The sequence below is a fragment of the Procambarus clarkii genome, chromosome 59, assembly GCF_040958095.1.
Source record: "Procambarus clarkii isolate CNS0578487 chromosome 59, FALCON_Pclarkii_2.0, whole genome shotgun sequence".
In the NCBI taxonomy this organism is placed as follows: Eukaryota; Metazoa; Arthropoda; class Malacostraca; order Decapoda; family Cambaridae; genus Procambarus; species Procambarus clarkii.
Window position 1 is genome coordinate 19,782,369 of NC_091208.1, and position 16,799 is coordinate 19,799,167.

The 16,799-nt window shown below is 44.0% G+C and overlaps 1 protein-coding gene across 1 annotated transcript in view; it reads left to right on the forward strand.

Moving 5' to 3' along the window:
- The window catches only part of LOC123768286 (nephrin), a 68,989-nt gene that overhangs the window by 7,674 nt on the left and 44,516 nt on the right, over window positions 1–16,799 (forward strand). The window contains exon 2 of the mRNA XM_069307133.1: window positions 10,347–10,476. Coding sequence (XP_069163234.1) covers window positions 10,347–10,476 — 130 coding nt within the window. The remainder of the gene's footprint in view (window positions 1–10,346; window positions 10,477–16,799) is intronic.

Consider the following 16,799-nt stretch of genomic DNA (forward strand, 5'->3'; position numbering starts at 1 on the left):
GAGAGAGAGAGAGAGAGAGAGAGAGAGAGAGAGAGAGAGAGAGAGAGAGAGAGAGAGAGAGAGAGAGAGAGAGATATTCCGAAAGAATTAAATTCTTAAAGAATTTCCGTTATCGGTTATCTCCTCAACAAAGAAAGAATTATCATGCCCTCCTGAGATTGTCATTTGAAATTAACTGACGAATCAGATGTGAGCTTTCTTTAAACGGACCAATCATGTGTATGTGACAGTTTAAGCTGACCAATCAGGGACAGCCGCTATAGTGACCTGAGAGGAAGAATGGAATTAAGTTTTTGGACCATATCTGCGATAATCTTGTTTCTTATCTTCAAGTCCTTTCAACTCATCTTTTATTCATGTTCTTGGGTTTTGTTACGGCTCAACTTTAATATTATATCTCTCTGCTACTCATATAATCCTAAGTATTTTGTATGGCTGGATCATGTCCTTGTGCATGGGAATATTGATACATGAGTACACGTAAACGATTGGATACATTCTCTCGTGCTTATGTATATCCATGTATACAAGACAACCCCGTTACAACACTTCGGTTAACAAAATTACTTTTCGGTTTATTATAAACAAGGTTCGTAGTTTATTTGTTTCGAAACAAATAAAACCAGTCTAAATGCAAGTAGAAATAATGATAAATAAACAATAAAAAAAATACTAAAAGAATTCAATAAAATTGGTTAGAAAACTGGACTTAAATTTTTATCGAAAAACTTTTAAAAGTTCCGGTGAAAAGCTGCAACTTGGAAATGGGATGAAAAGTTGCATGTGCAATCACGTCTTCAGTAACGAGGTCGTTAAGCATAAACTTGTAGGCGAATAATTCAATTAGAAAACGAAGAAAACTTAAACTTTTCAGAAATATAATTGCCTGATTTTTTTAACGATAGATAAGACGACTTGCGATAGATTATGAGAACAATAAAGTATATGGCTATAATAGAAGGGGTAGAGAGATTATTGTAGAGGAAGTAGTGAGATAGAGGAAGTAGTAAGATAAGTAGTAAGATCGTAGTAAGATAGTATTAAGATAAGACAATAAATTAGACTTATTGTAGAGGCATTAATGAGAAATAATTATTCTATCCAAATAATGAAAGAAATAATCCGTAAAGGAGTAAAAACAATAACTCCTAACCAAAACATAGACCTGATCATATTCTATAAAACCAAGAAGACTTCCGAACTCCTTATTAAAATCATCCCGAAGCCGATGGAGAACCCTCTACAGCAGTCAAGCGTTGTATACATGTACACTTGCCCCCACGAAGGATGTATACTTCAGTCTAAGTACATAGGTATGACGTCGACCAAGCTGATGAGGCGTTTGACCTGTCATCTTCAATCAGGTGCCCCTGAAAATCACATGAGACAAGCCCATGACTTTTTTACCCTTTTGAGTATATAATCTGTTAATTTTAATGATATAACATAATATATCAGTTCCCTCTTATATATCCTTTCTCCAGATGTGGTCTGAAAAATAGCTAGCGATCTCTAACTCAAACAAATGATATATTAAGATGTGATACGAGAAGAACCAAAGAGAAATAAATATAGATTAAAGGATCCTTGTGCATTAAACATCATGATTTTGAATATGAGAACACATGATATCGATATACAAGATACTATATAAATATGAATAGTCAGAGAGTTGTAAATAGTTGTAAAGATGCAGAAGTGGTTGTAATTGAATCAATACAAAGTTTTAAAGGTAAATATCTCAAGAAAACTGAGAATAGAGTTTTTGGAAAGGTTGGAAAGGTGGGGCCCAGAAGCTGAAGCTTGACCTTTGTAGCAGATCGGTGTCAAAACACACATTCATTCATTTATGCATTTATTCACTTATTCATAGATTCATCCATTTGTTCAATCATACATCATTCATCATAAATTTACCTATCCCAACATACATTCATTTATACACCCATTCAGTCATCTATCCATTTATTTATCCATTCACTCATACATCCAACAATACATCCACCTATTCACAAGTCTGAACATTCATCAACCAGTTAACTCATCCGTCCACCTTGTCACTTACTCATTTACCCATGCATCAATTCATCAATTTACCTATGTATCAATACATCAATTTACCCTCGTATCAATTCATCAATTTACCCTCGTATCAATTCATCAATTAACCCATGTATCAATTCATCAATTAACCCATGTATCAATACATCAATTAACCCATGTATCAACACATCAATTAACCCATGTATGAATACATCAATTAACCCATGTATCAATACATCAATTAACCCATGTATCAACACATCAATTAACCTATGTATGAATACATCAATTAACCCATGTATCAATTCATCAATTAACCCATGTAACAATACATCAATTAACCAATGTATCAATACATCAATTAACCCATGTATCAATACATCAATTAACCCATGTATCAATACATCAATTAACCCATGTATCAATACATCAATTAACCCATGTATCAATACATCAATTAACCCATGTATCAATACATCAATTCATCCACAGCTTCCTGCATCCATTCATTTGCCAATCCATGCCATCCACTTCACCTGCTGCCTTTGCAAACTCACGTAATTCAGAGCGCATTGCAAATGGGTCAGCTTGGCAAATTGCTATTCTCGCACTGTCATTTGCAATGCTCGCATGCATACCCTGATCCTCCTTATTGCAAGGTGAGTTGCCATTGATATCCTCGTCTGCCACACTGCCAAAGTTATCCCTTTTAGTCAGTGTTTAAATGTTACACATTTAAACATCAATGTAACACTAATATCAATTTAGCAACACATGGTGGGAGTATGTTTGTGTTTGTATGTGTGTATGGTATGGTATGGTATGACCAGGAGCCGGTCGGCCGAGCGGACAGCACGCTGGACTTGTGATCCTGTGGTCCTGGGTTCGATCCCAGGCGCCGGTGAAAAATAATGGGCAGAGTTTCTTTCACCCTATGCCCCCTGTTACCTAGCAGTAAAATAGGTACCAGGGTGTTAGTCAGCTGTCACGGGCTGCTTCCGGGGGGTGGAGGCCTGGTCAAGGACCGGGCCGCGGGGACACTAAAGCCCCGAAATCATCTCAAGATAACCTCAAGATGGTAATATATTAATTTGTAAATCTCTAAATTTCTAAATATTAAATCTACATGAAAGCCCAAGGTTTTTTTTCTACACATTTGCTACACATAAACACATATGTGACCTGTTTGCCATAGTATTTCCAAATAGAATTTGATCAAACACCTTCATAGGATACCTGATCAACCAGGCTGTGATTCATACGTCAGGCTGCGAGCAGCTGCGTTCATACAGTCTGGTCGACCAGACCACGAACCAGCAGGCCAGGTCAGAGACCGGGCCGCGGGGACGTTGATCCCTGTATTTCATCTGGTTCTTACTCGACGTAACAAAATGAAACTGAGCGAAAATTTTCGTAATAACGGACAAGATGACGGGGAAAAGGATAAGTCTGAGCGATACTTTCGGCAATTGCGGACACTGTGGTCGCCAGGGAGATTCCTCTCTCTGTCTCGGTGTGGCGAGGTGGAGATCTTAACTTTGTTAATATGAGCTTCTTGGTGGGGTGTTGCTCTCTCTCTCTCTCTCTCTCTCTCTCTCTCTCTCTCTCTCTCTCTCTCTCTCTCTCTCTCTCTCTCTCTCTCTCTCTCTCTCTCTCTCTCTCTCTCTCTCCTCTGTCTCTCTCTCTCTCTCTCTCTCTCTCTCTCTCTCTCTCTCTCTCTCTCTCTCTCTCTCTCTCTCTCTCTCTCTCTCTCTCTCTCTCTCTCTCTCTCTCTCATCACTGTGAGTGGTCGTCACGCCACCATAAGAGCGATCATGGGTGCTCAGTGATGCTGCTCCATAAAGCAGCATCCACCATCATCATCTCCCTCGCCTGAGATCACAACACGACACCTTCCTCCTTACAGTCACGGGGACACTTGGTCGCTATCTTGGGCCTCCTCGCTCTGTCTTGGCGCTTACGGCAAGTAACTGAAGTGTCACTCAACCACTGAACGAGTGGTTGAGTGACATTCAAGTGACAGCAGAGAGACGAGTGACTCCAGACAGATGAAGGGCTGGGTGACATTTAAGTGACAGCAGAGAGACGAGTGACTCCAGACAGATGAAGGGCTGGGTGACATTCAAGTGACAGCAGAGAGACGAGTGACTCAAGACAGATGAAGGGCTGGGTGACATTCAAGTGACAGCAGAGAGACGAGTGACTCAAGACAGATGAAGGACTGGGTGACATTTAAGTGACAGCAGAGAGACGAGTGACTCCAGACAGATGAAGGGCTGGGTGACATTTAAGTGACAGCAGAGAGACGAGAGACAGCAGAGAGACCTAGAACTGGGTGACATTTAAGCAGAGAGGACGTAACTGGATATTTTGAATACTTTAATACAACTAAGTCACTAGGATTGGGAAAAGTTCATCTCGGTATTCAAAGTGGCAGCCGAGAAAGCGCTAAGCCAGTGTGACTATCTACAATTGATCTCTGCAATGCATTCTGGGAGTTCTATTCCCCAAGCTTGAGCAGTAGACCTGGGGCCAGATTCACGAAGCAGTTACGCAAGCACTCACGAACCTGTCCATCTGTTCTCAATCTTTGGCGGCTTTGTTTACAATTATTAAACAGTTAATGGGCTCCGAAGCACCAGGAGGCTGTTTATAACAATAACAAGAGTTGATTGGTAAGTTTTCATCCTTGTAAACTGTTTTAATAAATGTAACCAAAGCCGTCAAAGATTGAAGGAAGATGTACACGTTCGTAAGTGCTTGCGTAACTGCTTCGTTAATCTGGCCCCTGTAGACCAGGCTTGTCTTGTGAGAGTCAGTGCTTGGAGAGGCCCGCAGGCCGCCTGCGATCTGAAGACGTACGGAAGAAACAGTGCCCAACCACTTAGACCGTTGAGGGGAAGTAAACGCCGACCCTGCAAGAAACGAGGCGGTCGCTAACGATCAAGAGAAGCGGATAATCGCGACCCTAAACAAGCAATTGGCAGTAATTTAGAATGCTATATGTGTGATAGGGGAAGAGAAGGGAATTATCAGGGGAAAGCACCAAGCAATTACGACTATATAGCACTGGGAACGGGTCTGGATAAGGCTTTGGGATTGGACAGAGGGGGGAAAGGAATGGTGCCCAACCACTAGGACGGTCGGGGATTGAACGCCGACCTGCATGAAGCGAGACCGGTGCTCTACCGTCCGGCCCAAGTGGTTGGGTGTATGATAGGGGAGCTACCTGACAGCTAGAAGATGGACGATGTACTAATGCCAATATTCAAGTAAATGAGAATGATAGGATTCACTTAATTGCTGACTTGGCACACTAACAAGTACTGTAAACAATTATCAAGCGACTTTGAACATCTGAAAAGTTGATTTTTGCGTCAAACTCCAATATAGCTTTTAACAAAAGGAGCCTGTCGGCCGAGCGGACAGCACGCTGGACTTGTGATCCTGTGGTCCTGGGTTCGATCCCAGGCGCCGACGAGAAACATTGGGCAGAGTTTCTTTCACCCTATGCCCCTGTTATCTAGCAGTAAAATAGGTACCTGGGTGTTAGTCAGCTGTCACGAGCTGTTTCCTGGGGGTGGAGGCCTGGTCGAGGACCGGGCCGCGGGGACATTAAAAGCCCCGAAATCATCTCAAGATAACCTCAAGAAGGAATTCTGCAATACATCATTGACTTCTTAGACAAGATGTCGCAAGGTGAAGCTAGAAAGACAATGATATACTGACTTTATCTTACTGGCCTTTTTTTCACTTCCGCTCTAGAGGCCATTATAAACAATGGTCACATATAACAGGACGAGTCCTACACTGTGTTAGGGATTACCTGCCTAGAACACATGACCACTACATCAAAAATACATCAGGTGAACTAACGTGTTTGATGACACGTTTGATAGTTATTTAGACAGATCGTTGTGTAGGTTCCATTATAAACCGTAAGGAAAGGTAATGATGTGTTTCAGAGGCAATAAGTCTCACTGAACTCTCTCACATCAGTTACACACAGAAATCACAATAGCCTGATGCATCAAATGAACAAATCCACAAGGGCCGTGACAAGAGCTACAATGTCGTAGCTCAGTCAATTAAGGCAGCGTCTGGGATGCTTCCGAACGTACGTTCGAATCCTCGTCACGGCCCTTGTGGATTTGTTCATTATCTCACATCAGGCTTTTGTATTGACATATTTAGAGGCACCTGCATTTATGCAGCTATCCTAGACTATATGTAGGGTTACATAGCGTGTCAATTGCTAACTACGTGATGTTAGAAACAAATTCTCTCTCTCACAGGATGGTTAGTAACTCAGGGCCGTGTGATTAGTAGCCTGTACTAACAAAACCCGCACATATTATGAAGATATCAAGAACACACAAGGGAACACGATAGCAATGATAGTAAAACGTCCCAGTTTAGCAGGATGTTCAGTCATATAAATATATAACTATATCATATGACACATAAACATATAACTATATCATATGACACATAGACACATATAACTATATCATGTGTCATATGATATAAACATATAACATATGTTTAGTCATATTTAGGCATGTGTTATAACAGTTTGCACTGACAAACGCCGGGTACAGTATGTGAACAACTCTACGGTACGGACCGGCCGTGTTTCAGTAACTGACGATCAAATCTGTCCTCTCAATATTTAGCGAAATCGACAAATCCGTTAAAATTCCAGGGTTTTAGCAGAAAATGAAACACCGTAATATCGACGTAATCTGAAGATCGACATCGACTGTCCTCGGAAGGATGATGAGTCAAGTGGTCATTAATAACTTACATGATATTAAAGTCATAATAAATGAGTTATTCATACCATACACTTATACACTATGCATTATTTAGTGACAGACGAACTGAATAATATAATTTTAGGTATATTTAACATTTACGACTATTGTGTAGTGAATTACCACCTACGATATCGCAGGAAACACTCCTCTTATCTACGACACTTAAAAGACGAACTGGAAATAATTTTCGTAATGTAGTTCATTTCGTTCTTGACTCACTATCGGGAATCCGTCGGTTCGATTCCCAGGTGGTTACGCGCATTTTCTTTCATCCGATACCTCTGTTCACCTGGCAGTAAATAGGTACTCCTAACCTAACTAGAAATCCCAGGGTTCGAATGTTTTTATGTCTCTCTTACTCTGACAAGGTAAGATAGCTGCTATGGTCCCCAGGACTATATGCGACTGAAAACTCACACCCCACAAGTGACTCGAACCCGTACTGCCAGGAGCAACGCAACTGGCATCTACAGGACGCCTATAGTGGGTCATTAAGCACTTAACCACTGAGGAGCGATTAGGGTGCTTTTACAAACAAAAGTTATGGTTACATCGCCCTTATTACGTAACGTATGCATTACATAGCCAGAACGAGTGAAAGTACTCTCAATCTTTTTTTAGCTTTTAGAAAATGAGAGAAAGAGAGAGAGAGAGAGAGAGAGAGAGAGAGAGAGAGAGAGAGAGAGAGAGAGAGAGAGAGAGAGAGAGAGAGAGAGAGAGAGACAGAGAGAGACAGAGAGAGACCCAGAAAGTTTCAAATACATTGACTAGATTAATCGATCAAAATAAAGATTGAAGATATTTAAATCTGACGTATATCAAAGCTTATAACAATTCCTAGAACCAACAACTATCTAACCATTTCCTTCTAGGTTCAAGATAGTAACTCTGACCTAGTGCTCTATGTTCTAGATAGCATAGTTTTCTAGGTGCTAGATAGTAACTGTATTCTTCCCTGCTGGTAATTACTTTCTCTTATAATGTTAAACAGAGCAGGCACAGCAGCCTGCCACAGCCCAATAAAGTTTGAGATATACTGCGCATATAACGTTGATATATGACTTAATTGCCCAGCGTAAGTCATAGATGAAAAACGAGTTGGTGGGAAAATAGAGGGAGGTTATATTAGCATACTCGAGGCGGGTGTTTTATGTGTTGAGGGGGGTGGGGGAAGGAGAGATTGAGTGGGAGAGACGAATGGAGAGTAGGGGGAGAGAGAGAGAGAGAGAGAGAGAGAGAGAGAGAGAGAGAGAGAGAGAGAGAGAGAGAGAGAGAGAGAGAGAGAGAGAGAGAGAGAGAGACAGGTGATGGAAAGCATCTCATATATCTCTCTCTCTCTCTCTCTCTCTCTCTCTCTCTCTCTCTCTCTCTCTCTCTCTCTCTCTCTCTCTCTCTCTCTCTCTCTCTCTGCCCGGGTGTATTCCAGTCCGCGATAATGGGAGGCCAGTCACACCGTTATTGACTCTTAATTGGGTAATTACGCTGGACAGATGCGCAGCTGAACCACCCCGTTACAGTCCAGGGAGATATGGAATGTCATCAACCTGGGCTGTGAGAGTTGATTCTCATTGTCTTTTTAACGCCGGGATGATGTTGCTGTTGGAGGATGTGAAGGGATAGCCCCCTCCCTCTTGGACCCTCGGGGATCGAACCTAGGCTCTGTATGAAGTGGGGGAAGTCGGTGTTTGTGTACCCCGGGCACCGCCGGGGGTACACAACTTCATCCATCAATAACCTGTTCTTCACCATACTCCCTCTCCTTCACCTCTAGGTCTACCTTTCACCATCTTCTCAGGTCATCACCGTCTTCCTTACCCTTCACCATCTTCTCAGCTCATCACTGTAGCCACTTTCACTACACACTGTCTTCATCAATGATTAAACTGTTCATGATGAATCACTAACAGTAATCATCATGTGAAAAATTATATGCTGGATTAATCTTATTAAGGATTGAGTCTGGTGTTAAGCGAGGCTGGAATTTCGTATCATTTGCCTTTTCATGGAAATGATTGGTGGAGGAGAGGGGGGTGAATAGGGGTCGACATCGACCTGACTATGACTATCCCTGACCAACCATCAGTCACCCTGCAAAGTTTGGTGAGACTAGCCGCAAACATCTGACCTGCAACCATTAACAGACATTTTATTTTATATAGAACTGCGGAGAGGAGGTACCCAGCATTGACTGGGTCTCTCTCTCTCTCTCTCTCTCTCTCTCTCTCTCTCTCTCTCTCTCTCTCTCTCTCTCTCTCTCTCTCTCTCTCTCTCTCTCTCTCTCTCTCACACACACACACACACACACATGAGGCCTCGCGGCAGAGGCGACAGCGCTCTGGAGTCGTATTCCTAAGGGCCCGGGTTCGATCCCCGGTGTAGACGGAAACAAATGGGTTTCTTTCACCCTGATGCATCAGTTCACCTAGCAGTAAATAGGTACCTGGGAGTCAGACAGCTGCTATGGGCTGCTTCCCTTTTCCTCTCCTCCTCCCCCCCCCTTCCTCAAGAAGCACTGAAAGAACTATATGGATCTCTCAGATTGTTTTCGTTCCTCTTGTTCTTTTTATTTTCAGTAACAACTCCAGGGAAATCACACGACATATTTCACATGACCATGAAAATGGCCTGGGGGGTGGGGGGAGCTTTATAATTGCAAATATTAAATAAAGCGTTAAACATAGGCCTTACCTAACCAGCCTATGTCTGTCCTGTACCTCAGACCATTCACCCCCTATGAATTTGGGTGAGGCTAGCCCCTAACGTCTGGCCTCAGCTTTGGACAGACAGAAAAACTATGAAATATTATCTGTTACTGATTGATTGATAAAGATTAAGCCTCCCAAGAGGTGGCACGGGCATGAATAGCCCGTATGAGCTGTTATTGTATAAATTATAGGTGAATAGAACGGAGGTTATCGGGTGCTATAATCCAGCGAATGAAGCGAATTCAAGACTCGCTTCATTCATGGATTATTTTTTCCTGAATGATTCATTCAAGATACAGACTCGTTCGAAGGTTCTTTAAATCAAACTTAATTATATTTTCCAGATTCACATTATGTGGTTTATAGTAGAAAATTTATTGACTGAATTATTTTATTGGTGTATAAACTATATTTCAGTACAAAGAATTCGGTATTATGTCGTTAGCTGTTAGGAATTAGCATAGGTCGTTAGCTGTTAGGAATTAGCATAGGTCGTTAGCTGTTAGGAATTAGCATAGGTCGTTAGCTGTTAGGAATTAGCATACGTCGTTAGCTGTTAGGAATTCGCATAGGTCGTTAGCTGTTAGGAATTAGCATAGGTCGTTAGCTGTTAGGAATTCGCATAGGTCGTTAGCTGTTAGGAATTGGCAGTCGGCGATTAACTAACATACAAATTAATAACGACATTGTTAGCGGGTACAACCATTAGTGTGCTGTGAGTAATTAGCTGTGACTAAACTGTCCAACCAGCCACTAACGAGGCCTTTTCTACCAACAGTACCGGTGGTGGGAGTGACGGGGGTGGAAGGTGGAACAGTTTCACTACCCTGTGATGTCTCGCACCCGCACGGTGATGCCATCTATCTTCTGCTCTGGTTCAGGGAGCCACTAACGACACCCATCTACAGGTCAGTCTACCATCTACCGTCTCACACATCTAGTCCAGCCCAATGCAACCCCGTCTATACAAGTTAGTCTATCTGCTATCCTTTTTCCCCTTGGTGCGTCTACTGATGGGCTCTGTCCCCTGATCACTCACCCCCTTCCCCCACACCCACACACACCATTAGGGGACGGCGTGAGTCTAAGTGGATTGCCAATTATGGTGATTAATAGAGTCGCAGTGAACATTGATAGTTACTATTAAAGTGTGATGCGACCCTGTCATTAGTTCGCCTGTATGGCTAATGCCGATTTATTTTATAATTCAACGGATCATAGAGAGAGAGAGAGAGAGAGAGAGAGAGAGAGAGAGAGAGAGAGAGAGAGAGAGAGAGAGAGAGAGAGAGAGAGAGAGAGAGAGTGAGTGAGTGATTTAACATCATTTTCTAATTTATGTACACTCATATTTAATACTGTTTATTAGTAATTTTGCGTTTCAAAATATTAGGGTGTGCTGGATACATATTATGTCTTTCTATACATATGTGTATCTTATTATCTATATACATTCATATGTATCAATAATTATTTGCATTTAAACTATATGTTTTTGCTCATTATATATGTCTCACAATTATATATTTTCCTGTATGTATAATTATATATTAAACCAAATTACGTATATTTATCACAAAAAAATATATCTTGAATAAACATCAATGAATCAGTGTGTTATCAAAGGGAGTTCTAAATTGGACCATTTGATCTAACATTATTGATAACTAGGCATTTGGTATTATAATTCTGAAGAGTATCCCATCTCTATTTCTCTTAAGTTTACAGGTGGAGTTTTCAGGATTGGTAAACTCGTTTTCTTCCACAAGAAACGGTTTACCAACCTTCCCATAGATAAGGATAAACCTTATCTTATTAATTTTCCCATTAACACGACCCGCCAATCGCTTAACAACCAGATACCCAATTAGGTACCCGCCCCTGTTAGGTAAACAGGGGCGGGCAGCAACAATTAATTAATTAATTGAATAATTCAAAGTACTCAGAATACCATATATAATAAATAAGTAAATGAATCATAACTCTTCGTATATATGCCCAGCCACTTGGGCTGGACGGTAGAGCGACGATCTCGCTTCAATGCAGGTCGGCGTTCAATCCCCCGACCGTCCACAAGTGGTTGGGCACCCCATTCCTTCCCCGACCCATCCCAAAAAGCTTGTCACCGTTACCTGGGGTACTGAAGCTTGCCACCGTTACCAGGGGTACTGAAGCTTGCTACCGTTACCTGGGGTACTGAAGCTTGTCACCGTTACCAGGGGTACTGAAGCTTGTTACCGTTACCAGGGGTACTGAAGCTTGTCACCGTTACCAGGGGTACTGAAGCTTGCCACCGTTACCAGGGGTACTGAAGCTTGCCACCGTTACCAGGGGTACTGAAGCTTGTCACTGTTACCAGGGGTACTGAAGCTTGCCACCCGTTACCAGGGGTACTGAAGCTTGTCACCGTTACCAGGGGTACTGAAGCTTGTCACTGTTACCAGGGGTACTGAAGCTTGTCACTGTTACCAGGGGTACTGAAGCTTGTCATTGTTACCTGGGGTACTGAAGCTTGTCACCGTTACCAGGGGTACTGAAGCTTGTCACTGTTACCAGGGGTACTGAAGCTTGCCACTGTTACCAGGGGTACTGAAGCTTGCCACCGTTATCAGGGGTACTGAAGCCTGTCACTGTTACCAGGGGTACTGAAGCTTGCCACCCGTTACCAGGGGTACTGAAGCTTGCCACCCGTTACCAGGGGTACTGAAGCTTGCCACCCGTTACCAGGGGTACTGAAGCTTGCCACCCGTTACCAGGGGTACTGAAGCTTGCCACCCGTTACCAGGGGTACTGAAGCTTGCCACCCGTTACCAGGGGTACTGAAGCTTGCCACCCGTTACCAGGGGTACTGAAGCTTGCCACCCGTTACCAGGGGTACTGAAGCTTGCCACCGTTACCAGGGGTACTGAAGCTTGCCACCCGTTACCAGGGGTACTGAAGCTTGCCACCCGTTACCAGGGGTACTGAAGCTTGCCACCGTTACCAGGGGTACTGAAGCTTGTCACCGTTACCAGGGGTACTGAAGCTTGCTACCGTTACCAGGGGTACTGAAGCTTGCTACCCGTTACCAGGGGTACTGAAGCTTGCCACCGTTACCAGGGGTACTGAAGCTTGTCACCGTTACCAGGGGTACTGAAGCTTGCCACCGTTACCAGGGGTACTGAAGCTTGCTACCCGTTACCAGGGGTACTGAAGCTTGCCACCGTTACCAGGGGTACTGAAGCTTGCCACCGTTACCAGGGGTACTGAAGCTTGCTACCGTTACCAGGGGTACTGAAGCTTGCTACCGTTACCAGGGGTACTGAAGCTTGCCACCGTTACCAGGGGTACTGAAGCTTGCTACCGTTACCAGGGGTACTGAAGCTTGCTACCGTTACCAGGGGTACTGAAGCTTGCCACCGTTACCAGGGGTACTGAAGCTTGCTACCGTTACCAGGGGTACTGAAGCTTGCTACCGTTACCAGGGGTACTGAAGCTTGCTACCCGTTACCAGGGGTACTGAAGCTTGTCATCGTTACCAGGGGTACTGAAGCTTGCTACCGTTACCAGGGGTACTGAAGCTTGCTACCGTTACCAGGGGTACTGAAGCTTGCCACCGTTACCAGGGGTACTGAAGCTTGCCACCGTTACCAGGGGTACTGAAGCTTGCTACCGTTACCAGGGGTACTGAAGCTTGCCACCCGTTACCAGGGGTACTGAAGCTTGCCACCGTTACCAGGGGTACTGAAGCTTGCTACCCGTTACCAGGGGTACTGAAGCTTGCCACCGTTACCAGGGGTACTGAAGCTTGCCACCCGTTACCAGGGGTACTGAAGCTTGCCACCCGTTACCAGGGGTACTGAAGCTTGCCACCCGTTACCAGGGGTACTGAAGCTTGCCACCCGTTACCAGGGGTACTGAAGCTTGCCACCCGTTACCAGGGGTACTGAAGCTTGCTACCGTTACCAGGGGTACTGAAGCTTGCCACCCGTTACCAGGGGTACTGAAGCTTGCAATTAGAGAAAACGGTGCAATAATTCCCTTCTCTGGCTCGTAATTGCATTGAAATTTGGTTATATAAGATCTGGGCAGAGTTGCATTTGGTCGTTATTGTATTTGTTGAGTTTGTTTTATTTGTTGTGCTTGCTATCTTAATATGCCTGTTGTTGTTGTTGTTGTTTCAGATTTAGCTACCCAGAACGAAGTGTCCATGTAGCACGGGCTATGGTGATCCCGTAAATATGCCTGCTTTTGGGGGGGCGTTATTTATAGTTTGTTGTGTGTAGGGGGTGAGGGGTGAGGAGTGAGGGTTGAGGAGTGAGGGGAAAGGGTGCTGTGAGGAAGCATTAATAGGGAAGAGAAGGAGGAAGAGGAGGAGGAGGGGGGGAAGAGGAGGAGGAGGAGGTGAAGATGAAGAAGAAGGATCTTGTTGTTGTTTAAGATTCACTACTCAGAACAACACGTTCCAGTAGCACGGACTATGGTGAGCCCGTAACAAAAATGTGGAGCAGGCCAAGTATTTTATACCTAATTAAATGAAGGTCTTATGTGCGTTTTTTCCCCCCAACTACTTTCACCTGGGGAAAGTTTTAATGACTCAACTTTAATGTCAACAATGCATTTGTGGACAGGTATGTCCACTCTTACCTGTCGCAGCCTCCCTCTTGTGACGCCAAGTTTTACATCTAAGTATTTCAAGATTACTTTCAAAACTTGTGTTATAATTATCCCGCCTCGTAGCTTCACAACGCTGGGAAAGTTTTAGATAATTCTGTGAACCCTCTGACATATCTGCTAAGGCGAGAGGGAATAATTTGTGTATATTCCAAATGTAGAAACGTAATTATACAGTGAATAATGGGTGTGTATTAAAGGTATAGACATGTGTTTATACATTATACACACTTAAATACCATATTCGACTGGATTAATTAGATATTAACAATCTATCAAAGTAAATCATAATCCGCTGGCTTCAATCATAGTCAATTAATCTAGACCAGATTCAAGCTACCAGAATGAACCATGGCTTAAATAGTAAGACTAGATCAACCAAATCTGTGTCAAGCTCAGCCAAATTTGCCCAAATTCGACCAGACTTGAAAAAAAAACACAAATCGGAATCGACCAGAATTAACCAGATTATGTAAGTCACTGACACAATCGACCCGACCTGAATCGACCGAACAGACTCTTAAACAAATCGACCAGTAACTAACAATCGACGGAACACCTGTGCAGTTGGTCTTAATAAGTCCTTGATTAAGTCCTAATTAAGGAAGTCTTCCAGTGAAATTTACAGACCCAAAATAAAACTTTTTTTCCACACTAGAAACGAAAATTTCTAGAGTGTGTGTGTGTGTGTGTGTGTGTGTGTGTGTGTGTGTGTGTGTGTGTGTGTGTGTGTGTGTGTGTGTGTGTGTGTGTGTGTGTGTGTGTGTAAATTAAGAGACAGCATGTGTGTTTATTTACAGTTTTGTGTTCAGGGATTGGTCAGGGAGGGAGGACAGACAGACAGACAGACAGACAGACAGACAGACAGACAGACAGACAGACAGACAGACAGACAGACAGACAGACAGACAGACAGACAATTCAAGACAGACAGACAGCTTCAGAAAAAGCACCATGACTCCAAATTCCCTATTTATACACAATTATTCAAGAAGCAAATAAAGTTACTTAAACAAGTCCACTTCCCATTTTCTAAACAATCAACCACTCGAAGACAAAAGCAAATTTAAACAAGTTTCAAAGAACAAACATCACATATATATATATATATATATATCAAGATCCCCTTTAAGACCACCTCCTTAAAGCAACCACTAAGGCATATATACACCACCAGTTGATTGACAGTCGAGAGGCGGGACCAAAGAGCCAGAGCTCAACCCCCCTACAAGCACAACTAGACGAGTACAAATATAATTGATGGTCTCCCTAAAGACCACCTCCTTAAGTCAGCCATTGAGACAAACTCACAGATATAGAATATATTTTTTTTCTTTAAGAATTTCGGTAAAAGGGTTGAGTATTCTTCAGTTAATTAAAATACTCGTTGGGGAAAAAACTCCTTTCCGGTTTTAAATTTCTTTCCCCCACTGCAGCGGGAAAATAGTGGGGCAAGTAAGCCACTTTTCTTCTCGTAAGTCTCAAGGAATCTTCGGGCAATCTTGAAGGCGATTTACCAATTTCTTGCCCCTGGCCAAAGACCCAGAGGGGAGTATAAATGTTGTTGAATGGTCTCTGGGCCTCTCAGTGCTCTCAAGATGACAATTCTTGGTTATATGGTTAGTTAGCTGGTGGTGTGGTGTGGTGGTGTAGTGGTGGTGGTGGTGTAGTGGTGGTGGTGGTGTAGTGTGGTGGTGTGGTGGTGTAGTACTGGTGTGGTGTAGTGGTGGTGGTGGTGGTGGTGGTGGTGGTGGTGGTGTGGTGGTGTAGTGGTGGTGGTGGTGGTGGTGTGGTGTGGTGGTGTAGTGGTGGTGGTGGTGTAGTACTGGTGTGGTGTAGTGGTGGTGGTGGTGGTGGTGGTGGTGGTGGTGTGGTGTGGTGTGGTGAAGTGATGGGGGTGGTGGTGGTGTGATGTGGTGGTGTGGTGTGGTGGTGGTGATGGGGGTGGTGGTGGTGTGATGTGGTGGTGTGGTGTGGTGGTGGTGATGGTGGTAGTGTGGTGGTGGTGTAGTGGTGGTGTGGTGGTGTGGTGGTGGTGGTGGTGATGGTGGTAGTGTGGTGGTGGTGTAGTGGTGGTGTGGTGGTGGTGGTGGTGTGGTGGTGTAGTGTGGTGGTGGTGGTGTAGTGGTGGTGTGGTGGTGTAGTGTGGTGGTGTGGTGATGGTGGTAGTGTGGTGGTGGTGTAGTGGTGGTGTGGTGGTGTGGTGGTGGTGTAGTGGTGGTGTGGTGGTGTGGTGGTGGTGTAGTGGTGTAGTGGTGGTGTGGTGGTGGTGTAGTGGTGTAGTGGTGTAGTGGTGGTGTGGTGGTGTGGTGTAGTGGTGTAGTGGTGGTGTGGTGGTGTAGTGGTGGTGTGGTGTGGTGGTGTGGTGGTGGTGGTGTAGTGGTGGTGTGGTGGTGTGGTGGTGTGGTGTAGTGGTGTAGTGGTGGTGTGGTGGTGTAGTGGTGGTGTGGTGTGGTGGTGTGGTGGTGGTGGTGTAGTGGTGGTGTGGTGGTGTGGTGGTGTGGTGTAGTGGTGTAGTGGTGGTGTGGTGGTGTAGTGGTGGTGTGGTGTGGTGGTGTGGTGGTGGTGGTGTAGTGGTGGT